This window comes from Carcharodon carcharias, chromosome 13, assembly GCF_017639515.1.
Source record: "Carcharodon carcharias isolate sCarCar2 chromosome 13, sCarCar2.pri, whole genome shotgun sequence".
Taxonomy (NCBI): domain Eukaryota; kingdom Metazoa; phylum Chordata; class Chondrichthyes; order Lamniformes; family Lamnidae; genus Carcharodon; species Carcharodon carcharias.
The window spans coordinates 2971197-2998379 of NC_054479.1; the positions used below are offsets into that span (position 1 = coordinate 2971197).

A 27183-nucleotide genomic window follows, 5' to 3' on the forward strand; every position below is an offset into this window, starting at 1 on the left:
TCTGGAAAAGCTTGCGCTCGATTCTTCTCAAGCAAAAGTCACAAAGGCCAGAAAGCAGTTTTCTATGGGCAAGTTGCCGGGAGCTGATGACATCCCACCTGAAATATTCAAGTATGGAGGTATTCATGTGCTTAGGAAACTCATTAGTCTCTTCTGCCTAATCTGGAACCAGGGCACTGTGTCCCAAAACTACAAGGATGCCTCCATAACCGATCTCTACAAATGGAAAGGGGCCAAGTCCATCTGTGACAATCATTGTCGGGAAAATTCAATTAATTAACAATTGCTACATCAGTAAAGAGATTCCAATTCACAGCAACTTAACCAACCCGTCAACAACTTGCCTCAAAACTAGAAGACAATTTTGGGCCTAAGTCCTTCAGCAATCTTACCTCTGCATCAAGAGGAGAGCATAATGCATGGAATACCAACTAGATTCCTTATAAAGGACCCCATAGTGAAAGCTGAAAGATCAAACCTTCCTCACAAACAGTGAACAACCATCCAGTGCCTCAGAACAGGTAGATACTGCCACTTCTCCATAGACAGAAGGTTAAAACTGTTCATTTAGGAGATTTGTTATCCCTTGGTACTTTTCACATTTGGGGCCCTTCGAAGATTCCAACATTTCCTTTTTCACCTGTTTGTTGTAAATATATTTATTTTAATATTCTTACATGTGGAAAAAGTACATGGAAAATATTGTCCAAAGGTACTGATAGGACTGAAATTGAGTTGAACTGATAATTAGAAGAAAAAAAGTACAGAGGATTTTTGAAATTGTAATTTAAATTTCTGAGTGCATGCGGGGTTTTTATTGTGCAAAACCAGTAGTAATAAGTAGAATTCCATTGGTGGAATGAGAAAATTGCTGCTTCCATTGGGAACCCTCTCAGCAAGTAAACTACCATCCTTTCCAACTTCTATCTGCAGCAAACAGAAGCCACTACTTCCTTCCCTTTGAAACTTAGCCATTAATAACGACAAGGTTGTTGTATAATATTCAAGCTTTTGCAAAATGACCAATGTGTCCTTTTCACCCAGCTCCTCCCAGAGGTGGAATCCAAGCCGCAAAATTAGGTCCTTCTTGCCTTTTGAGGTGGGTAACATGTTGTGAAGCCTCCAGTCCGGGGTTAGCTCAGCAGGATCGTTCTTGGTCTGGTTAAGGGAAACCCTGGTGAGTGCTGGCAGGTGGCAACTTTGAACTTGAGAAGTAATTAGGAGACTTTCTGTTAGCTCTGGTTAGCTGCTTCTCTGCTGTTTGTGTTTCATGTATTAATGTGATTTGAAGCCAATCAGAAATTAATTGTTCTTTAGAGAGGGAAGTTTTAAGATTGGTGAATGTTTATAAATTTCTAACTCCAGGTCAGAATAAAACAGCAGGAATGTTTACTAATCAATATATTGAGGATAATGCAAGAAGGTGAAAAAATGTTTACTGAATTTCTGTAGAACTGCATAAGTCTCAATTTAACTGTTAATGAGTTTATGTTGATCTCCTTCGTAAATGGAATGAATATTGTAAAGTGCCTGTGCAGAGTGCTGCTTATTCATTGTACGTTTCTGTTGCACACTTGAAAGGTAAAAATAACTTTGCAGTTTGGGAGTTTGGATCTGGTGAAGGTGGGACAGATGGGAGCTTTGTGATATTTCAGATAAATGCCAATGCGATCATGGCAGTTATTTTAATTTTGCTTATTGGAGGGTTTGGTTACCTAACCCAGCAGCTGGTGCACACACACCAGTCGGTATTGGTGCTGGTCCTCAGCCTAGGTAAATGGGGAGCGTTGGCAGCTGGAAGTGCATTCGGTTGTAAAACCACCTGCCAAATCCAAAAAAATGAAGGGTGATCAACCAGCATTGTGGTGACCCCATGTAACATGCAAAAAGCTAAAAGAGAAAGCAAGCAAAAGGAGGGTTTGGTTACCTGTCAGCAGACCACATCAGTTCGTAGACCCTGTACATTATAAAAAAAATTGGTATCCTCACTGAAAATAAACATTAGTTTAAGTGTGATGGTAATGTATTGTTAGTTTCAAATCCTACACATATGCTGTTCAATATAAAATACATACTTGGGAATTAGTAACACAGTGCCCATTTCATTCATGGAAGTGTTCCACAATTTATAATTAGGCCAATTGCTGAAAAAAAGAGACTTTTTTTGTCAAAGCTTTTCCTTTTGCACTCATCAGGACAATTTGTAAGAATATCAAATTTAAAGGGAACAACAATTATGCTATATGAGAAGGATGCTGATTGGTTGGCAAGTGGACTCTGACTGATAGAGGCGGTGCTATGGAAAATGCACCAATTGATTGTGAATGACATTTAACTGCTAAGCATTGTTTGGAAAATTTAAACCAAACAGCTTAACTCTGATTGATCAAGGCATTGCCCTGAGGAATGAACCAGCGAATGGCTGTCACTTATCTTGTTTAGCTGAAACAGGTACAATGTGTAAAAGTGTCCTTTTTTCCTGCAAAGAACAGGGCCCTGTGTATTAATATATATAGCTACCAGTACACACAAATGTGCCCCACTGCCAAAATAGTGCTTGTAAAGACATCCTGCAGGATGATGGCTACCCTGATTAGATCATTTTGTGCTGCATATCACACACCATGAATGGGTCTAAGGCTGTCACTTTCAGCCCTAAAAGGTGCCCAGTCTACCTTAGATTACCCTGGAAGGGAAAGGCATCTTGAAAATTTGAGCAACAGGTAAAGCTAGCTGTTTCACTATAGCAACACAAGTGGTATTTGCCACTTACAGGATACCGCCAGGAACCGGTGGATGTGCTGTACTTGGATTTCCAGAGGGCATTTGATAAAATGCCACATCAAAGGTTATTGCAGAAGATAAAAGCCCATGGTGTAGGGGGTAACATATTGGCATGGAAAGAAGATTGGTTAGCAATCAGGAAGCAGAAAATTGACATAAATGGGTCTTTTTCTGATTGGCAGGATGTAATGAGTGGTGTGCCAGAAGGATCAGTGGTGGGGCCTCAACTTCTTACAATTTATAAAATGGCTTGGATGAAGGGATTGAAGGAATGGTTGCTAAATTTGCTGATGACACAAAGATAGGTAGAAAAGTAAATTGTGAAGAGGACGTAAGGAGGCTACAAAGTGACATGGATAGGTTAAGTGAGTGGGCAAAGATCTTGTAAATGGAGTAAAATGTGGGAACATGTGAAATCGTTCATTTTGGCAGGAAGAACAAAAAAAGCTTATTTTCTAAATGGTGAGAGATTGAGGAGCTCTGAGATTCAGAGGGATCTGGCTGTCCTAGTGCATGAATCACCAAAGTTTAGTATGCAGGTACAGCAGGTAATTTGGAAAGTTAATAGAACGTTAACATTTATTGTGAGGGGAATTGAATACAAAAGTAGGGAGGTTATGCTTCAGTCGTACAGGGCACTGGTGAGACCACATCTGGAGTTTGTGTACAGTGTAGGTCTCCTTATTTAAAGAAAGATGAAATGTGTTAGAAGCAGTTCAGAGAAGGTTTACTAGACTAATACCAGGAATGGGCGGGTTGTCTTATGAGGAAAGGCTGGACAGGTTAGGCTTGTATCCACTGGTTGTGAGTCTTTGGAACTATCTCCCTTAAAAGGCAGTGGAAGCAGGGTCTTGGAATATTTTTAAGGCAGATCCAGATGGATTCTTGATTAACAAGGGGGTGACAGGTTATTGGGGGTAGACAGAATGTGGGGTTGAGGTTACATTCAGATCAGCTGTGATCTTATTGAATGGCGGAGCAGGCTCAAGGGGCAGAGTGGCCTACTCCTGCTCCTAGTTCGTGTGTTTGTATGTATGATTGTATGTCAAGCCAAGAAGACATTCTGCCTATCACACAAATGAACAATGTTGTATATGAATTTCAGTGCCAGTGTGAAGCTGGGTATGTGGGGTGTACATCCCAAAGACTGGCAGTCAGACTGGCAGATGTTTCAAACAGCATGTTCCTTCCACTATTCACAATGGGCAGGGTACAGACTGTACCCAACCATCCGGTGCGTGGAAAATTCAAAACACAATGTCCAACATTAAAGGCAATTCTACAATTGGACAACATTTGCAAATAATCCTCAATGTGCTAATAATTACGCTGACAACCAAATTAAGATTGTCACTCAGGCTCACAGTGTGGTGCATTTGTGTGTTCTGGAAGCTACATATATTAATACACGGGGCCCTGTTCTTTGTAGACAGAAAGAACATGTACACACATTGCACCTGTTTCAGCCAAACAAAATAAGTGACAGCCATTCGCTGGTTCATTCCTCAGGCAATGTGTTGGCCAATCAGAGTTAAGCTGTCCAGTTTAAATTTCCAAACAATGCTCGGCAGTTAACTGTCAGTCATCATCAACTGGTGCATTCTCCATGGCAACACCTCCACCAATCAGAGTCCACTTGACAATCAATCAGCACGCTTCTCATATAATATAAATTGATGTTCCCATTACATTTGGTATTTTTGCAAATTGTCCTCATGAGTGCAAGATGAAAAGCTTTGAGAAAAAATGACTTTTTTTCAGCAACACTCAAATTCTGTACTACCAAATGACAATTAGCCCCATATTAAAATGTAGTGAAACAGACAATGTAGGTGCCAGTTCTGAAAGCAATTCTGATGTTTACTCCTCTTGCACTGGTCACTGTTGGGTAAGTGCACCAAATAATCTTATTTGGTTTCAGGTTTAATCCAAGTTAACTTGTGAATAAAAATCTAGGTATATAAAATATTAAAGGATCCGCTTTCCATCAAGTTGGGGAAACATGAGGCATTATCCAGTCCAGGTTAGGAGCTGCTGGGTGATGTTTAGCTCCTCTTGTGGGGAAGAGCATAACAAGAGGCCATCAATATAAGATAGTCACCAAGACATCCAGTAGGGAATTCAGAAGAAACTTGATTACCCAAAGAATAATGAGAATGTAGAGCTTGCTACCAAATGTTGAAACGAGTAGTACAAAAGCATTTAAGAGGAAAAAAACAGAAAATGCTGGAAAAACTCAGCAGGTCTGACAGCATCTGTGGAGAGAAAGACAGACTTAACGTTTTGAGTCCGTATGACTCTTCTCCAGAGCTAAAGAGAAATAAAATTGTGATGAAATTTATACTGTTTAACGGAGGTGGAGCAGGTGAAGCTGGATAGAGGGCCAGTGATAGGTAGAGGCAAAGGAGAGATTAACAAAGATGTCATGAACAAAAGGACAAAGGGGTGTTAATGGTAGTGGGTACTGGCTAAAGGTGGTGCTGATGGTGGCATTAAGGTCAGAAAGCAGAATGTGATAATAGCTGGACAAGGGTAAAAACTCTGGAAAGAACAACATGAACAAGTGACAGATGACCCTGTGGGGGTGGGGCGCTGGGAAAAAAAGATCGAAAATAGGATAAAAGGTGGAGATAAAACAATGAATAAAAATGAAAATAGATGAAAATAAAAATAAGTGGATAAAAAATAACAATGAATATTGAAAAAAGGGAATAAAAAGGTGGTGAGGATGGAGGAGAGAGTTCATGGTCTGAAGGTGTTGAACTCAATATTCAGTCCGGAAGGCTGTAAAGTGCCTAGTCGGAAGATGAGGTGCTGTTCCTCCAGTTTGCGTTGAGCTTCACTAGAACAATGCAGCAGGCCGAGGATGGACATGTGGGCATGAGAGTAGGGTGGAGTGTTGAAATGGCAAGCGACAGGGAGGTCTGGGCCTTGCATGTGGACAGACCGAAGGTGTTCTGCAAAGCGGTCACCCAGTCTGTGTTTGGTCTCTCCAATGTAGAGGAAACCGCATTGGGAGCAGCGAATGCAGTAGACTAAATTGAAAGAGGTGCAAGTGAAGCACTTCTTCACCTGAAAGGAGTGCTTGGGCCCTTGGACGATGAGGAGGGAGGAGGTAAAGGGGCAGGTGTTGCACATTCTGCGATTGCATGGGAAGGTGCCGTGGGAGGGGGATGAGGCGTTGGGGATAATGGAGGGGGTGGACCAGGTTGTCCCAGAGGGAACGATCCCTGTGGAATGCCGCCAGGGGTGGGTTGAAGGGAAGATGTGTTTGGTGGTGGCATCATGCTGGAGTTGGCGGAAATGGTAGAGGATGATCCTTTGAATGCAGAGGCTGGTGGGGTGGAAGCTGAGGACAAAGGGGGCCCTATGATGGTTCTAGGAGGGAGAGGAAGGTGTGAGGGCAGAGGCACGGAAGATGGGTCGGACACGGTTAAGGGTCCTGACAACCACAGTGGGTAGGAAACCTCGGTTAAGGAAGAAGGAGAACATGTCAGAAGCACTGTTTTGGAAAGTGGCATCATCGGAACAGATGCAACGGAGGCGAAGGAACTGAGAGAATGGGATGGAGTCCTTACAGGAAGCGGGGTGTGAGGCGCTGTAGTCGAGGTAGCTGTGGGAGTTGGTGGGCTTGGTGACAGTCTGTCACCAGAAATTGAGACAGAGAGGGTCAAGGAAGGGAAGGGAAGTATCAGAGATGGACCATGTGAAGGTGATGGAGGGGTGGAAATTGAAAGCAAAATTGATAAATTTTTCCAGGTCCAGTTGAGAGAATGAAGTGGCACTGAAACAGTCATCGATGTACCGAAAAAGAGTTGTGGGAGGGGGCCTGAGCAGCACTAGAACAAGGAATGTTCCACATACCCCATAAAGAGGCAGGCATAACTGGGGTCCATGCGGGTACCCATTGCCACACCTTTTATTTGGAGGAAGTGAGACAAGTTTAAGGAGAAATTGTTCAGTGTGAGAACAAGTTCAGCTAGATGGAGAAGAGTGGTGGTGGATGGGGATTGTTCAGGCCTCTGTTCGAGGAAGAAGCGGAAAGCCCTCAGACCATCCTGGTGGGGGATGGAGGTGTAGAGGGATTGGACGTCCATGGTGAAGAGGAGGCGGTTAGGGCCAGGGAACTGGAAATTGCTGATACGGCATAGGGCATCAGAGGAATCGCGGATGTAGGTGGGAAGAGACTGGATAAAGGGAGAGAGAACGGAATCAACATAGGAAGAAACGAGTTCTGTGGGGCAGGAACAGGCTGACATGATCAGTCTATCAGGACAGTCCTGTTTGTGGATATTGGGAAGGAGGTAGAAGCAGCTGTCTGGGGTTGGGAGACTGAGGTTGGAAGCTGTGGAGAGAAGATCTCCAGAAGTGATGAAGTCAGTGACAGTCCTGGAAACAATGGCTTGATGATCAGTGGTGGGGTCATGGTCCAGGGGGAGGTAGGAGGAAGTGTCTGAGAGTTGGTGCTCAGCTTCTGCGAGGTAGAGGTCAGTTTGCCAGACAACAACAGCACCACCCTTGTCGGTAGGTTTGATATCAAAGTCAGGGTTGGACCTGAGAGAATGGAGTGCAGCAAGTTTAGAAGGAGACAGGTTAGAGTGGGTGAGAGGCGCAGAGAAATTGAGATGACTGATGTCACACCGACAGTTCTCAATGAAAAGATCAAGAGCAGGTAAGAGGCCAGAAGGAGGGGTCCAGGTGGAGGGAGAATACTGGAGGTGGGAGAAAGGATCCATTGAATGGGGGGAGGACTCCTGCCCAAAGAAGTGAGCATGGAAACAAAGGCAGCGGAAGAAGAGTTCAGTGCTGAGCCCGAAATTCATTGAGGTGAGGGCGTAAGGGTATGAACTGAGTCCTTTGCTGAGCATTGAGAGAGGGGAAGGTCAGGGGGTATGGTGAATACAGGACAAGGGCTGGATTAGAAGACGGGGTGGGGTCAGAGGAATGGGACGAGATGGAGGGTCCTGGATGGGCGTTGGTAAGGGGAAGCAGGACAAGCACATGAGGGAGAAGGGAATAGATGTTTAAGATGATAGATTTACATGAGGAAAGGTGGGAAGAGGCTCGAGAGGAACATGAACACCAGCATGGACTGGTTGGGCCGAATGGCCTGTTTCTGGGCTGTATTTCCTATGTTATCCTTATTATTTAGTAATATATGAATAATAACAGTAATAGCTTCAATAAACCAAGGCAGGCTGTTGTTTGGGCAGTAAAAGGCCACCAGTATGGTAAGTGGAAAGCTCAATGTGAGTCAGGGTGCGCTGCCCACCATATTAGCAAAGACTGTAAAAATCATCATGCTGTGCCCACATCTGAAGCAGGTGTAAGGCCCTTTACCTATTCACATAAGGGGCTTAATGCCTTCCACTGCAAGATTATTTCACCCAACACAGCTGCATTCAGGAAAACCAGGTTGACATGCAAACTAACAGACAATTCTTAAAGGAACCCTTGCAGCACGCCACAAATATGGTAAGATTTTAAATTTCATAATCTGCATGTGGAGCCAGGAGGAGCAGTGGTGCCCCTCTCAAACCCACATTAAAAGGACACTCACTGCTGCTAGCCCCAACCCCCTCCATTGGTGCTCAACAAGGAGAAACACCAACTCGACTCCAGCCCCAAACGATCGCCACTGTTCTCCAGCTGCCACTGATCACTTATTTTCAATTTCTATACAGGAAAGCGGGAACTACTGCTCGTGCTGGTTGTAGAATCGTTATTCAGAGTTAAAATGTCATTGCCATCCCTAAAATTTCTCTTCAAGTATTTTAAATATTAGTGGCTGTGAATAGAACCTAAAAGAATATTTTCTAACTGTTTTTGATTTTCTGTTTTTGCATTACAGTAATGGAAAATTCACTGATTGAAACTGCAAACATTTTGTAACAGAAGAAATAAAAGATGAAAGTCTGGCAAACACAAGCATATGCCATTGTTTTTCAATTTCTGGACATGGTCATAACAACGTTTTTATGCAATTATGTCCAGGATGACAGTCGGTTCAGCTTTGACATAATTAACTTTGATATTTCTCATTCTTATTTTGATCTTTGGGCAATCTGTATACTTAGGGTCATCTTAATAATTGGAGCCTCAATTGGAGTTTGTGTTAACCAAATAGATGGGCCAAAGAGACTAAAGTCAGTTGAATTCTACATAAGTATATTGTGTCTGCTGATGGTTGCATATGCAGAAGTCAAAATGTTGCTTTACTCTGAAACTGAGAATTTCCCAAATGATCCATGGTTCTGGTCTCTCTTTGCATGGACTTTGATATCTTCAGTTGCCACCTTCCACATTTTGCAAAAATTTTCATGCTTAAAGACATCATCAACTTTTACAGTTGATTTAGAAGGAGGGAATGGTGAAGATGAGAAGAGCTTAATGAGCAATGCTGGCCAGAATGAGAGAGAAAAGGCCAAGAAAAATTCAAATTCAATCAGTACTGCCTGGAGACTACTGACCTACTCTGAAAATAACACAGGCTTGATCACAGGAGCATTTGTCTTTCTTTTGATAGCGAACGTGGGTATGTAAAATTTATTTTTGTTCATTTAATTAAGCTCTTTTTTCCCAAAAACTAGTTTATCTACCTCACTTCTCATTCTGAACCAGATGGTTGCAAACTTGCAGTCCCATTCCTGGACTTGAAGCTTATACTCCAGTGCAGTACTGAGGAGTGCTGCTCTGGCAGAGTCACTGTTCTTTAAAGGAAACATTAAATCGAGTCTGGTGGCTGTTAGTAGATCCAAGGCACCATTTGAAGAAGGTCAATATTCCTTAACTGACACCTTCAGAAATGAATTAATTTGGCATTCATCTCAGTATTAAGTCTGGGAATGCGTCATGCATAAAGTGCCTGCTGAATACATACTAACAGTTCAAAATAATTGTATACGAAGCACTTGAGACATTTTTGAGTATGTGCTTAATGCAAAGCTTTATTTTTTCTGGTGCAAGAGAGCAGTAAGCTCAGCCACCCTTTGTTTATTGATTAATAGGTAGCACTGTAATAGTAATGGGCTGCATCAACTTGGCAAGTACAACATGAGGCAAGGACTGTGATACCTGGCAGGCTCTCAGTATATCACTGAGTGGCTTTAGCAAGCATCTCCAAGCACTCAGCAGCACAGAATGCCCTCCCTTTTAATTTCAGGAAATGAGGTGGTTGCAGGGACAGGCTACAGTGTGTCTAAATGGGGGAGCAGAGGTGGACTAATTAAACAATAAATTAATGTTTTTCAAATATATCGATTGGAACTGCTTGCCCTGAATATAGGCCTGTAACAGTATTATCCAACAGGAATTGCTGACTAGCCACATATTTGGCTGTGGTGACACTGCTTTTACTCATATGCATTATTTTTTGTGGAATTCACCTCACACAGAGTACATGTAAATGTACTTAATGTGCGTATTTAATTAACTAACATCTACCATATTCAGTGCAAAACTTTGTAGTTTCTAACCCCATGGAAGCAGTTTTGGAGGCAGGGGATGTGGAAGTTTGTTCCTGCTCTCAGCAGCAGTGACACGATAGTCAATTAAGGCACTTAATTGGGCAATGATCCAGTATTCTGGCAAAGCATTGAAAATGCATTGGTGGCAAACAGGCCTCCCCATCCACCCTTAACAAACACCACTCGGCTGGGTCAGAAAGCCAACAACGCATCGGAGGCCACCCGCACATGACCCTTCTGATTCAAGTGAAAATGAGCAAAAAAGCTGAGTGCATCACATCCACAGGCATTTGGAGACATTCCCCAAGATTGACTCCAGTCACTACTTGAAGGATTCTGTTTGGACCATTAGATGAGTACCACCATTGATTTTTCATCTACAAGGGAGTCAAGGGTTATGGGGGGCAGGCAGGAAAGTGGAGTTGAGGCCACAATCAGATCAGCCATGATCTTACCAAAGGAGCAGGGTTGAGAGGCCAAATGGCCTCCTCTTGTTCCTAATTCTTGTGTTCTTTTGTTCCATCGTGTGGCGTCTCTTGCTCTCTGTCTGCCTGAGCCGTGCTCATGTTCCCCAGTGAGGCTGCTGGCCATCCCTCCCATGGGCCCCTCTGATTGGCCCTCCCGCATCTATTTGCCACCCGCCATCTTTCATTTGATGGCGAGTGCTGGAGTTGGCCTGTTAACTGGTGGCCTCCTGTAAGATCACAATCCAGGGCTCACCTCTGACACTAGTGGCCTCGGGACTGGCCTCACCTCCTGAAAATTTTTAAAGTGGAGAAAATTTCAGCCATTCTCTTTCACCAACCTTTGGAACTCTGGCATGAATTTATCAGATATGCCCATCTTAATGCAGCTTCTAATTGTTATATGTTATAGGACCGTGTTATGCACCAGAGGCCAGGTAAACTGTTACATGCATGGATTCCATTTTGTGATAGATTGATATAAATATGGTTCTACTTTTAAACAAGTGACAGTAATATTTTGGGGAGAATGGCCTAGCCAAACTGACAAACTAAATAAGAATAAACTAAATAACTTACCAGGAAAGGAGTTTGAGGTTTATCATTAATAAACAGCGAGACTTCAGGACGGAGAGATTAAAGCAGTGAGACTTCGGGAGAGAGAGAGGATAAAACAGTGAGAGTTTGGGATGGAGAGGGTAAAATAGCGAGACTTCAGGACGGAAAGGTTAAAACAGCGAGACTTCAGGACGGAGAGGTTAAAACAGCGAGACTTCAGGACGGAGAGGTTAAAACAGCGAGACTTCAGGACGGAGAGGTTAAAACAGCGAGACTTCGGGAGAGAGAGGTTAAAGCAGTGAGACTTCAGGATGGAGAGGTTAAAACAGTGAGATTTTGGGAGAGAAAGGTTAAAATAGTGAAACAGAAGTAGGAGAATGGGTAAAATAAAAGCAAGGGTCTTATTCTATTCAGTTAAGATTGTCTTGGGAGCTCAGTGTGTGATTTGCACATCCTGCACTATGTGGGAAATCGTAGAAGTTCCCGGCGGTCCGGATGACCACGTGTGCAGGAGGTGCCCTCGACTGGAGTAACTCGCGCTCCGGGTTTTGGGGCTTGAGCAGCAGCTGGGGGGCGCTATGGTGCATTCATGAGGCTGAGAGGTTCGTGGACAGCATGTTTCAGGATGTGGTCACCCCGCAGCTTGAGGAAGTACAAGCAGAGAGGGAATGGGTGTCCGCCAGACAGAAGAAGAGGACCAGGCAGGTAGTGGGGGAATTCCCCAAGTGCATCTTGTTCACAAACTGTTTATCAGCCTTGGAAAACGGTGATTGATGGTTCCTCAGTGAACATCCCTGCTCCTGTACTCGAATCCTCTGGCTATGAAGTCCAACATACCATTTGCCTTCTTTACCGCCTGCTGCACCTACATGCTTACCTTCAGCGACTGGTGTACAAGGACACCCAGGTCTCGTTGCACATTCTCCCCTCTCAATTTATAGCCATTCAGATAATAATCTGCCTTCCTGTTTTTGCTACCAAAGTGGATAACCTCACATTTAACCACTTCTACTGCATCTGCCATGCATTTGCCCACTCACTCAGCTTGTCCAAATCACCCTGAAGCATCTCTGCATCCTCCTCACAGATCACCCTCCCACAGGGCAAATATGTTCCTGTAAAGACAAAGTGGGGGGGGGGCAAGTCTGGAGAACCCTGGATGTCAAGGGACATAAAAGTTTGGATTAAGGAAAAAGAGAAGCTGAGGGCAGATACCGAGGCCTCAATACGCCAGGGTCCCTAAAAGGATACAAAAAGTGCAGGGGGAGCTTAAAAAGGAAATTAGGAAAGGTAAGAGAGTGCATGGGAAAGCATTGATGGGTAGAATAAAGGAAAACCCAAATCGGTTTTTTAAATAAAGAGCAAGAAAATAGCTAGAGAAAGAGTAGAGGCAAATTAGGGACCATGGAGGTAATCTGTGTGCGGGGACCCAGAAGACGTAGGTACAATCCTCAATGAATACTTTGTGTTGGTCTTCACAATGGAAAAGGACGACACAGATATATACATCAGGGTGGAGGACTGTGAAATATTAGAGGAAATTAACATAGAGAAAGAGGAGGTACTAGCAGGTTTAGAATTCTTAAAAGTGGATAAATCCACAGGCCTGGATGAGATGTGTCCCAGGCTGTTGAGGGAGGCAAGGGAAGAGATATCAGGGGCCCTGGCAGTAATTTTCAAATCCTCTCTGACCACAGGTGAGGTGCCAGAGGACTGGAGGACAGCTAACATTGTGCCATTGTTAAAAAAGGAGGAAGGGATAGACAGGATATTACAGGCCAGCCAGTCTCTCATCAGTGGTGGGGAAGTTACTAGAAAGAATTCTGAGGGACAGAATATATCTGCACTTGGAGAGACACCGATTAATCGGGATTAGTCAGCATGGATTTGTTAAGGGAAGGTCATGTTTGACAAATTTGATTGAATTTTTTGAGGAGATAACCAGGAGTGTTGATAAGGGTAATGCATGTGATGTGGTCTACATGGACTTTGGTAAGGCTTTTGATAAGGTCCCTCATGGCAGACTGGTCAAGAAAGTAAGAGCCAAAGGGATCTAAGGCAAAGTGGCATGTTGGATCCAAAATTGGCTGAGAGGCAGGAAGCAGAGGGTGATGGTAGAGGGATGTTTCTGTGGCTGGAAGTCTGTTTCTAGTGGGGTTCCGCAGGGCTCAGTGTTGGGGTCCTTGCTGTTTGTGGTGTATATAAATGATTTGGTCTTAAATGTAGGGGGTATGATCAAGAAGTTCGCGGATAACATGAAAATTGGTAGGGTTGTAAATAGTGAGGAGGATAGCTGTAAACTGCAGGAGGATATCAACGGACTGGTCAGGTGAGCAGAGCAGTGGCAAATGGAATTCAACCTGGAAAAGTGTGAGGCAATGCACTTGGGGAAGGCTAACAAGGCAAGGGATTACACTATGAATGGTAGGACCCTGGAAAGTACTGAAGGTCTGAGGGACCTTGGTGTGCATATCCACAGATCCCTGAAGGTAGCAAGACAGGTAGATAAGGTGGTTAAGAAGGCATATGGGATACTTCCCTTAATTAGCTGAGGCATAGTATGCAAGAGCATGGAGGTTATGCTGGAATTGTATAAAATGCTGGTTAGGCCACAAGTGGAGTACTGTGTGCAGTTCTGGTCACCACATTATAGGAAGGATGTGATTGCACTGGAGAGGGTGCAGAGGAGATTTACCAGGACGCTGCCTGGGTTGGGGGGTCTAAGCTATGAGGAAAGATTGGATAGGCTGGGGTTGTTTTCCTTGGAGCAGCGAAGGTTGAGAGGGGACCTGATAGAGGTGTATAAGATTATGAGGGGCATTGATAGGGTGGATAGGAAGGCACTTTTTCCATTAGCAGAGGGGTCAATAACCAGGGGGCATAAATTTAAGGTAAGAGGTAGAAGGTTAAGAGGGGAGTTGAGGAGAAATGCTTTCACCCAGAGGGTGGTGGGAGTCTGAAACTCACTGCCCGAAAGGGTGGTTGAGTTAGAAACTCTCGTAACATTTAAGAAGTATTTCGATATTCACTTCCATTGCCATATCCTCCAGGGCTATGGGCCAAGCACTGGAAAAAGGGATTAGTGTAGTCAGATCTTTGTTGACAGGCAGGGACACAATGGCTGACTGGCCTCCTTCTGTGCTGTAAACGTCTACGAGTCTACTAATGCTTCACAAGCAAGGTGAGGTAGCTACTGGGGAAGTAAGTAGGGTTCTTGACAGTGCTACAATATTGCTCTCCTTGTCCCTGTCAGTCCAGGATAGAAATTCACAACATTCTGTGGAGGCCAGGTCATTGAGTGTATTTAAGACCGAGATGGATAGGTTCTTGATTGGTAAGGGGATCAAAGGTTACCGGGAGAAGGCGGGAGAAGGGGGCTGAGAAACTTATCAGCCATGGTTGAATGGCGGAGCAGACACGATGGGCCGAATGGCCTAATTTCTGCTCCTATGTCTTATGGTCTTATATATATAGGATAAAAGCAAAATACAGCGGATGCTGGAAATCTGAAACAAAAATAAAAATGGCTGGAAAAACTCCTAGGATGTTTGTACATATGTATTAGCTGGACCACTTAAATCACCACATCAGAAACTACAATCATTTCCACCAAAGTTTCTTCATAAAGCTCATAAAAATTTCAATGGGAGAGCAAGAACTTCAGAAGAGCAAATATGTCAGGGTTTGTGTAATGATATTAAAGAGGTTAAGGTGATCTGGTCACTTAGTCTGAATGCCTAATACCAGACTAATCAAGAGGATATCCTACGGTGAGCTGAAGCTTGGTAAGCACTTTGTGGTGATCAATTCAAAAGATACAAGCATTGCTTAAAAAATATTCTAAAAAATGGCATTGCACTGACACATGGGAGCATAGTGCTTGTGACAGGAAAACGTGGCACAGCATCATTTGTAATATCCAGCTAGCCAAAGGAGAGACAGCTCAAAGGAAATCAAAGATCAGTCTCAGGTCATTCCAACATCCCCTTGACTGTGCGAGGGTATTTCGAACGTTGCAGTCATATGAGAACTCAACTTTAACTAAACTGGAGAAAAACATGGGCAATCCATCACACACACATAGACACACACACAAACACAGACACACACACATGCACACACACACTCACACACACACAGCCCCAAAACCACATACAGTCTCTCACACGCACATGCATAGACTTACACACACATAGACACACAGATACACAAAGACTCACACACATACACACAGGCACACACATAAAGACCCACAGACTCACACACTTCCCCACACCCACACCTCCACACAGTCTCTTACACACACACACACACACACACAAACACACGCACACTCTCGCACACAGACACACACACGCATAGGCACACACACTCCATACACACACATTTCACATACACACAGAAAGATACACATGCACACACTCACAAAGACTCTCTCTCTTTCTCTCACACACACATACACTTGCAAACACAGTCTCGCTCTCACACACACATTCTTGCACACACAGAAACACACACAGAGACACACTCCACGCACACACATTCCACACACACAGAAAGATACACATGCACACACTCACACAGTCTCTCTCTCTCATACACACAAACACACACACACACACACAGGCCCACAGACACACACACACTGCCCCGCACCCACACACAGTCTCTCATACACATACGCTCAGACTCACACACACTCAGACATACACAAAGACTCACTCACATACACACAGGCACACACATAAAGACCCACAGACTCACACACATCCCCACACCTCCACACACAGTTTCTCACACAAACAAACACACAAACTCTCACACACACACATACTCTCGGACACACACACACAAACAAATGCACCCAGACACACACATGTACAGGCACACGCAATCCACACACACATTCCACACACACAGAAAGATACACATGCACACATTCATACAGACTCTCTTTCTCTCACACACACATACACTCGCAAACACATGCAGTCTCTCTCTCTCACACACACATTCTTGCACACACACACAGACACACACATAAGAACATAACATAAGCACATAAGAACTAGGAGCAGGAGTAGGCAATTCAGCCCCTTGAGCCTGCCCCGCCATTCAACAAGATCATGGTTGATCTCATTTTGGCCTCAACTCCAATTTCCCGCCCTCTCCCCATAACCTTTGAACCTGTTACTAATTAAAAATCTGTCCGAACCCTGTGGCACCCCAGTAGTCACAGCTTGTCATCTAGAAAAAGACCCATTTATCCCGACTCCCTGCTTTCTGTTGGTTAGCCAATCCTCTATCCAAGCTAATATATTATCCCCAACTCCGTATGATCTTATCTTGTGTATTAATCTTTTGTGCGGCATCTTATTAAAGGCCTTCTGGAAGTCCAGATTTACTACATCTACAGGATCCCCATTATCCACCTTGCTTGTCACATTTTCAAAGAACTCTAGCAAATTAGTCAAACACGATTTACTCATAAAACCATGCTGACTCTGATGGATTGCATTTTGACTTTCCAAATGCCCCATTACTACTACCTTAATAATGGATTCCAACAATTTCCCAACGACAGATGTTAAACTAACTGGTCTATAGTTTCCTACTTTCTGCCTCCCCAACTTTTTGAGTGTTGTTGGAGCTGCACTCATTGAGGCAAATGGAGACGATTCCATCACTCTCCTGACTTGTGCCTTGTAGATGGCTGTCATGAAAATATAATTATCTTCATAATATCATTGTAATTTATTGTAAAGTTAGGTTAATAGTTGAGGTCTGGATTGTCTGTGCACGTGCGTGGACTTAACTGAATTAAAAAAAGCTGGTCTGAAGACTTTGATGTGTCAGAGAGAAGCTAGGTTTGAAATGTTAAATAAGTAGACATGGCTGAAGTTTTAGAATGTGAGGTGTAAAGGAAAATTTGCATTTTTAGATAACCTAGACTAGTGAATTTCAAAGAGATCGTAAGATGTTACACCTAGGCATAACAGGCTAAACCAAACAGTGAGTTTATTTTTCCCAATGATTACTGATAATATATGAATGCTATGAAAGATTTATATTATGAAAAAACTAAAGTTGCAAAGACATATTGGGACAATGGGATTTACATTAAAAAGGGAGAAATCTATATAAAGGAGATGAGATTATGTGTAAAAAGGAATTCTAAGATCTAACCAGTGTGAAAAGCCTCCAGCCTCTATATACCAAGCTGCTGCCCAGGGTATTGTGTGCTTTGCCTGGGTGTTGAAATCTATGTTGTTTTACTGTTGCCTTAATGGAGGCGTAACTGGGAGTTAGGTTAATTAGGGGAGCTAGGAGTTATCATAGTAGTAATTTGTAGGCCTGTGAATGTGCTTAAAATGATTTCTTTTATTAACAAATGTTTAATTTATTTTTGATGGAAATGCCATTGAATGTCAAGGAGCAGTGGTTATATTTTCTCTTGTTGGAGATTGTTATTGCCTGGCACTTGTGTGGCATGAATGTTACTTGCGACTTGTCAGCCCAAGCCTGGATATTGTTCAAGTATTGCTGCATTTGGACATGGACTGCTTCAGTATCTGAGGAGTTGCGAATGGTGCTGAACATTGTGCAATCATCAGCGAACATCCCCACTTCTGACCTTATGATGGAAGGAAGGTCATTGATGAAGCAATTGAAGATGGTTGGGCCGAGGACACTACCCTGAGGAACTCCTGCAGTGATGTCCTGGAACTGAGATGACGGACATCCAACAACCACAACCATCTTCCTTGTCCTAGAGTGCAAGGTGAAAAGCTTTGCCAGCACATCCCTTTTTTCAGCAATACTCAAGTTCACCAAAACGACAACCGGGGCCAAAGGGTCAAGCCATGAGGACAGGTCACATCGACTAGACCTGTACTCTCCAGAGCACAGGAGACCAAGAGATGATCTGACCAAGTGTTTAAGATGATAGAAGTATTAGCATTATTCTGGTATTGCACTGCACCCTCTCCAAGGCCAATATATCTTTCCTGAGGTGGGGAGGTGGTGTCACAGTGGTAATGACACTGGCCTTACAATCCAGAAGCCCAGGCTAATAGTCTGGGGAGATGGGTTCAAATCCCACCATGGCAGCTGGTAGAATTTGAATTCAATTAATAAATCTGGAATATAAAGCTAGTCTCAGTAATCGTGATCATTTATTACATCTGGTTCACTAATGCCATCCTTATCTGGTCTGGCTGACATGTGACTCCAGATGCACAGCAATCTCTAAAATCTCTGCTTAATTCTCATCTGCCATCTGAAATGGCCAAGCAAGCCATTCAGTTGCATAAAACCACTACCAAAAACTTGATAATGAATGAAACTGGACGGACCACATGGCATTCGAGTGAGGTACCGGAAACATCAACAACAACCCAAACCCTGTAGACTCTGCAATGTCCTCCATACGAACATCTGAGAGCTGTCCCACAGACTAGTCAAGCAACAGCCTGATACAACATAGTCATCCTCACAGATGATATCTTACACGTAATGTCCCAGACACCACGATCACCACCTCACCGGCAGAACAGGCCCAGCAGATGTGGCGGCACAGTGGTATGCAGTCGGGAGGGAGTTGCCCTGGGAGTCCTCAATATCAACTCTGGACCCCATGAAGTCTCATGGCATCAGGTCAAACATGGACAAGGAAGCCTCCTGCTGATTACCACGTACCGTCTTCCCTCAGCTGATGAATCTATATTGGAGGAAGCACTGAGGGTGGCAAGGGCACTCAATGTGCTCTGGTTGGGGGAATTCAATGTCCATCACCAAAAGTGGTTCAGTAGCATCACTACTGACCGAGCTGGCCAAGTCCTGAAGGACATAGCTGCTAGACTGGATCTGCAGCAGGTGGTGAGGGAACCAACAAGAGGGAAAAAAATATATAATCTCATCCTCACCAACCTGCTGTAGATGTATCTGTCCGTGACAGTATCGGTAGAAGTGACCATTGCATAGTTATTGTGGAGATTAAGTCCCACTTTCACATTGAGGATACCCTCTATTGTGTTGTGTGGCACTACCACTGTGCTAAATGGGATAGATTTCGAACAGATCCAGCAACTCAAGACTGGGTATCCATGAGGCGCTGTGAGCCATCAGCAGCAGCAGAATTGTACTTGAACACAATCTGTAACCTCATAGCCTGGCATATCCCCCACTTTACCATCAAGTAAGGGGATCAACCCTGGTTCAATGAAGAGTGCAGGAGGACATGCCAGGAGCAGCACCAGGCATACCTAAAAATCAGGGGCCAGCCTGGTGAAGCTATAACACCGGGCAACTTGCATGCCAAACAGCATAATCAGAAAGTGATAGACAGAGCTAAGTGATTCCACAACCAACGGATCAGATCTAAGCTCTGCAGTCCTGCCACATCCAGTTGTGAATGGTGGTGGTCAATTAAACAACTCACTGGAGGAGGAGGGTCCACAAATATCCCCATCCTCAATGATGTAGGAGCCCAGCACATCTGTGCAAAAGATAAGGCTGAAGCATTTGCTACAATCTTCAGCCAAAAGTGCCGAATGGATGATCCATCTCGGCCTCCTCCGGAGGTCCCCAGCAACACAGATGCCAGTCTTCAGCCAATTCAACCACTCCACGTGGTATCAAGAAATGGCTGAAGGCACTGAATAGTGCAAAGACTATGGGTCCTGATAATATTCCAGCAATAGTACTGAAGACTTGTGCTCCAGAACTTGCCACATCCCTGCCAAGCTGTTCCAGTACAGCTACAACACTGGCATCTACCCAGCTATATGGAAAATTGCCCAGGTATGTCCTGTACACAAAAAGCAGGACAAATCCAACCCGGCCAATTACTGCCCCATCAGTCTACTCTTGATCATCACCAAAGTAATGGAAGGGATCATCAACAGTGCTATCAAGCAGCACTTGCTTAGCAATAACCTGCTCACTGATGCCCTGTTTGGGTTCCGCCAGGGCCACTCAGCTCCTGACCTCATTACAGCCTTGGTTCAAACATGGACAAAAGAGCTGGACTCCCGAGGTGAGGTGAGTGTGACTGCCCTTGACATCAAGGAGCCCTAGCAAAACTGAAGTCAAGGGGAATCAGGCAAAAACTCTGCTGGTTGGAGTCATACCTAGCACAAAGGAAGATGGTTGTGGTTGTTGGAGGTCAGTCGTCTCAGCTCCAGGACATCACTGCAGGAGTTCCTCAGGGTAGTGTCCTAAGCCCAACCATCTTCAGCTGATTCATCAATGACCTTCCTTCCGTCATAAGGTCATAAGGATGTTCACTGATGATTGCACAATGTTCAGCACCATTCGTGACTCCTCAGATACTGAAGCAGTCCATACCCAAATGCAGCAAGATCTGGACAATATCCGGGCTTTGGCTGACAAGTGGCAAGTGACATTCGCACCACACAAGTGTCAGGCAATGACCATCTCCAACAAGAGAGAATCTAACCATCGCCCTTTGACGTTCAATGGTATTACCATCATTGAGTCCCCACTATCAACATCCTGTGGGTTAGCATTGACCAGAAGCTGAACTGGACTAGCCATATAAATACTGTGGCTAAAAGAGCAGGTCAGAGGCTAGGAATCCTGCAACGTGCAACTCACCTCCTGACTCCCCAAAGCGCGTTCACCATCCACAAGACCACAAGCCAGGAGCGTGATGGAACATTCCCCACCCGCCTGGATGATTGCAGCCCCAACAACACCCAAGAAACTCGACACTATCCAGGAGAAAGCAACCCACCCAACTGACACCACACCCACAAACACTCACTCCCTCCACCACCGACGCACAGTAGCAGCAGCGTGCACCATCCACGAGATGCACCACAGGAATTCACCAAGGCACCCTAGACAGCAACCTCCAAACCCACAACCACCACCGCCTAGAAGGACAAGGGCAGCTGATAGACCACACCATCACCTGGAAATTCCCCTCCGTGCCACTCACCATCCTGACTTGGAAATATGTCACCGCTCCTTCACTGTCGCTGAGTCAAAATCCTGGAACTCCCTCCCTAACAGCACTGTGGGTGTACCTACACCACATGGACTGCAGCGATTCAAGAAGGCAGCTCACCACCACCTTTTCAAGGGCAACTAGGGATGGGCAATAAATGCTGGCCTAGCCAGCGAAGCCCACATCCCTTGAATGAATAAAGAAAAAAGACACCATCGTCACCATCGCTAGATATGTTCATCCCACTGGCAGGACAGACTCAGCAGAGATTGGGCTGCACAGAGACACTCCCCACGCACACAAATTCCACACACACAGAAAGATACACATGCACACACACACAGTCTCTCTATCTTTCTCGGACACACACACACATACACACACACACAGATCCACAGACACACACACAGCCCAGCACGCACACACAGTCTCTCACACATGCACACACAGACTCACACATACTCACACATACACAAAGACTCACACACATACACACAGACTCACATACACCCCCACACTCCCCCCACACCCACACACACATACAAATACAGGAAGATACATATGCTCACACTCACACAGACTCTCTCTCACACACACACACATGCAGTCTCTCTCTCTCACACACATTCTTGCACACATATATACAGACACACAAACATACACACACACACACACACACACACACACACACACACACACACACACACACACACACACACACTCGCACACACACACAGGGCAGAATTTTCTGCCCATCTGGGGGAAGGTTCAGGAACGGCCGTGTGCAGCTGGGCCTCCAATTGGTGCCCCCAATTAAGGCCCGCCCGGTGTGATGTCCACAGGAAGCGCTGTGCGATCCCTGTGCGGGTGGGGAGGGGGAAGTTCCCTCAGTCGAGTGTGCACTCTTTCACACATGCGTACGAAAGAGTGCCCTCATCTTGCTGAGGCTAAGTGCTGCCTCAGGGAGATCAGCTCCAAATTAAAAAATGTTAAAAATAGAAAATTAAAATTTCCCTGACATGTTTCCTATTGTGACACTGTTACATGAGTTGGGACATGTCCATTGCTTTTAGTTAAACTTTTATTAAATTTTTAAAAACCGACATGAAACCTCATCCTGCCAGTGGTTGAGGTTTGATGCTTTCTCTGAAGCCAGCCAGAGCTCCCGGCCTGCCCACCAACCTTAAGGTTGGACAGGCAGGTCCTTTAACTACTGCAATTACTTTTTAAATGGCCTCAATGGGCCGTTGACAGGTTGGCGGGCGCACAGCTGATTCAGCTGAGCCCCCGCCGACCTGAAAATTGAAATGACCCGGGGTAACATCAGGAGTTCCGCCCAACGTCATTTTACACGTCAGCAAGCAGGTCCCACCCCCACCACCCCACACACCGACTGGGAAAATCCTGCCCACAGTCTGTCTCTTACACACACATTCTCACACACACACATTCTCACACACACACACACACACACACACACACACACACACACACATATTCTCTCACACACACACACACACACATTCTCACACACACACACACACACACACACACACATATTCTCTCTCACACACACACACACACACACACACATTCTCACACACACACACACACATATTCTCTCACACACACACACACACATATTCTCACGCACACACACACACACACATTCTCACACACACACATTCTCACACACACACATTCACACACACACTTATTCTCTCACGCACGTACACATTCTCACACATACACACACACACACACACACATTCTCACACACACACATTCACACACACACTTATTCCCTCATGCACGCACACACATTTTCACACATACACACACTCACACACATTCTCTCACACATACACACATTCACACACATTCTCTCACTCACACACACACACACACACATTCTCACACATACACACATTCTCTCACACGCACACATTCTCACATGCACACATTCTCACATACACACACTCACACACATTCTCTCACTCACACACACACACACTCACACTCACATACACACATTCTCTCACACACACACATTCTCACACATACACACATTCTCTCACACGCACACATTCTCACACATACACACACACACACACACACTCTCACACATACACACATTCTCTCACACACACACACATTCTCACACACACTCGCATGCATAGTCTCTCGCACACACTCTCTCACACACACACACACACACATATGGACACATACAATCACTCTCTCACACACACATAGAGCCATAGAGTCATAGAGTTCTACAGCACAGAAAAAGGCTCTTCGGCCCATCGAGTCTGCAGCAGTCAAACAAGTACCTAACTATTTTAATCCCATTTTCCAGCACTAGGCCCATAGCCTTGTATGCCAAAGGCATCGCAAGTGCACATCCAAATACTTCTTAAATGTTTTGAGGGTTTCTGCCTCTAACACCCTTTCAGGCAGTGAGTTCCAGATTCCCACCACCCTCTGGGTGAAAAATTCTTCCTCACATCCCCTCTAAACCTCCTGCCTCTTACCTTAAATCTATGCCCCCTGGTTATTGATCCCTCCACCAAGGGGAAAAGTTCCTTCCTGTCTACCCTATCTATGCCCCTCATAATTTTATACACCTCAATCATGTCCCCCCTCAATCTCCTCTGCTCCAAGGAAAATAACCCCAGTCTATCCAATCTCTCCTCATAACTAAAACTCTCCAGCCCAGGCAACATCCTGGTAAATCTCCTCTGAACTCTCTCTAGTGCAATCACATCCTTCCTATAATGCGGATTCCAGAACTGCATGCAATACTCTAGCTGTGTAGCTGTGTTATGCAGTTCCAGCATAACCTCTCTGCTCTTATATTCTATGCCTCGGCTAATAAAGGCAAGCATTCCATATGCCTTCTTAACCACCTTATCTACCTGTCCCGCTACCTTAAGGGACCGGTGGACATGCACACCAAGGTCCCTCTGATCCTCGGTATTTCTCAGGGTCCTACTATTCATCGTGTATTTCGGTGCCTTGTTTGTCCTGCCCAAGTGCATCACCTCACACTTATCTGGATTAAATTCCATTTGTCACTGATCAGCCCATCTGACCAGCCCATCTATATCCTCCTGTAACCTAAGGTTATCCTCCTCACTATTGACCACCCCATCAATTTTTGTGTCATCCGCGAACTCACTGAGCAACCCTCCTACATTCAAATCTAAATCATTTATGTATACCACAAACAGCAAGGGACCCAACACCGAACCCTGTGGAACCCCACTGGACACAGGCATCCAGTCACAAAAAGACACCTTGACCATCACCCTCTGCTTCCTGCCACTCAGCCAATTCTGTATTCAATTTGCCAAATTGCCTTCGATCCCATGGGCTCTTACCTTCGATATCAGTCTCCCATGTGGGACCTTATCAAAAGCCTTGCTGAAGTCCAAGTAGACTATGTCAAATGCATTGCCCTCATCTACACACCTGGTCACCTCTTCAAAAAATTCTGTCAAATTGGTCAGTCATGACCTCCCCTTAACAAAACCATGCTGACTGTCCTTGATTAATCCCTGTCTCTCCAAGTGTAGATTAATTCTGTCCCCAGAATTGCTTCCAATAGTTTCCCCACCAATAAGGTTAGGCTGACTGACCTGTAGTTCCCTGGTTTACCCCTTCCTCCCTTCTTGAATAACGGTACCACATTGGCTGTCCTCCAGTCCTCTGGCACCTCTCCTGTGGCCAGAGAGGTATTGAAAATTATTGCCCGCGTCCCTGCTATCTCCTCCCTTGCCTCACTCAACAGCCTGAGATACATATCATCCGGGCCTGGAGATTAATCTACTTTTAAGCCTGCCAGACCACTTAGAACCTCCTCCCTTTCTATGCTAATTTCTTTAATTATATCACAGTCCTTCTGCCTGATTTCCATACCCACATCATCCCTCTCACTTGTGAACACCGACACAAAGTATTCATTTAGAACCTTATCTACATCTTCCAGCTTCACATACAAATTACCACTATGGTCCTTAATGGGCCCTACTCTTTCCCTAGTTATCCTCTTATTCTTAATGTACTTGTAAAATAACTTTGGATTTTCCTTTATTTTACCTGCCAAAGTTTTTTCATGCCCCATTTTTGCTCTCCTAATTTCCTTTTTAAGTTCCCCCCTATACATTCTATACTCCTCTAGGGCTTCTGCTGTTTTGAGTCCTTGGTATCTGCCATAAGCCTCCCTTTTTCTCTTTATCTAATCCTGTATATCCCTCGACATCCAGGGTTCCCTGGATTTGTTGGTCCCACCCTTTATTTTTACTGGAATATGTTGGCCCTGTACTCTCCCCATTTCCTTCTTGAATGAGTCTCACTGCTCTGACACAGATTTACCTAAAAGTAGCTGCTCCCAGTCCACTCTGGCCAAATCATATCTGCTCTTATTAAAATCAGCCTTACCCCAATTTAAAGCTCTGATTTCTGGCCCATCCTTGACCTTTTCCACAACAACCTTGAATCTAACGGAGTTATGATTACTATCTGCAAAATGCTTCCCCACTGATACCTCTACCACTTGCCCGACTTCATTCCCTAAAGTTAAGTCCAGGACCACCCCCTCTCTTGTAGGACCTTCTATGTACTGGCTTAAAAGGCTCTCCTGGATGCATTTTAAGAATTCCACTCCCTCTAAACCTATCACACTATGACTAAGTCACACAGCCTCACACATGCACAATGTCTCTCTCCCACCCACACACATTCTTACGCACACACATTCTTACACACAAACACTTTCACACACAGGCTCGCACACAGTGCCTTCAATTGGGTGAATATTGGTGACCTGATTTTCATTTCTGACCCTTCTTATGTCTTTGCAAGCAAAAATATTTTAACTTTAGTTGAAATTGACTTTCTTTGTTTCTTAAAAAAAGGAGAAATCTCTAGCCCTTATTTTTTGGGTGCAATATTGGATGGATTATCTCAAAAGGACAACAGCAGTTTCAATAGAAACATAATTGGGATGCTATTATTCACATCTGTAGGGTAAGCTTCTTCCAACAATATTTTAATTGTTCTGCATAATAAATGTTTATTATGTTTGTATTTGTATTCACAGGCAATTGTGTTCTTACATAGTCTATTGTTGAAAACCTTGAGTTTGGAAAAGTGCTGATGAGGAGCATGTGCTACAAAGATTACTGATTAAAGTATTGCCATGGTTTTGGCTCTGATAGCCATTTTAAGATCTTCAGATGGGTGATGGTTAAACTATTCAGCTATATTGACAAATACTACAAAATGAGGTGTTTATGAAGCTAATGAATGAATACTAGGAACTTTATTTGCAAAAAAAATGATTGTGCTGGTCTATTTGCTGTAATTATATTTATTGCAAATTGTCCTGTGACGTTTTGGGTGAGAAAAGTACTCCTTCAATGAAAGTAATAGTTTGTTGTGAAGCATAATTTTAAATAATTGTCGTCATCATGGTATAAAGGTTTTAAGGAATTGGCAGAGACAATAGCTTTGTTATTTTACTGTATCTTTTCCACAGAGCAATAGCAGTGGGTTTTCGAGAAGGCCTGTTTAATCTGGCACTTGCCAGGTTAAATGTTAAAATTCGCAACGAGCTGTTCAGTTCCATACTGCAACAGGAAATCTGTTTCTTTGACGCCCATCAGACAGGTCAGTGAAACTTATTAAAAAGTGCGGAATTAAAGACTGAAAAGAACACTATTTAATGGACTGACTTTGTAATACCCATTGTGCACTGTGGTATTGCTTAGCAATTTTTTGGCTTCTGTAATTAATGAACGCAGAAAAAATCCTGTTGAAAACACAAAGGGAGTCGTTCAGGACAAATGCAGAATAAAACCAGGCAGGGTAAAAGGGACATCAGACTTGAATCCACACATTTCCTGCTGGCTGGGTTAGGTTAAAATTAAGTCCT

General features: G+C 44.3%; 1 protein-coding gene across 4 annotated transcripts in view; it reads left to right on the forward strand.

The window, feature by feature from the left end:
• The first annotated feature begins 1010 nt into the window (after positions 1 to 1010).
• Positions 1011 to 27183, forward strand: part of abcb9 (ATP-binding cassette, sub-family B (MDR/TAP), member 9) — a 63201-nt gene continuing 37028 nt past the window's right edge. For 2 of the 4 annotated variants that reach the window (XM_041201880.1, XM_041201882.1), the window contains exons 1-4: positions 1057 to 1177; positions 8636 to 9319; positions 26165 to 26276; positions 26788 to 26918. In XM_041201880.1, the coding sequence (XP_041057814.1) occupies positions 8692 to 9319; positions 26165 to 26276; positions 26788 to 26918 (871 nt within the window). In that variant the 5' untranslated portion in view covers positions 1057 to 1177; positions 8636 to 8691. Of the gene's footprint in view, positions 1178 to 8635; positions 9320 to 26164; positions 26277 to 26787; positions 26919 to 27183 lie in introns of all 4 variants that reach the window. The other 2 variants (XM_041201881.1, XM_041201883.1) reach the window with 2 other exon arrangements.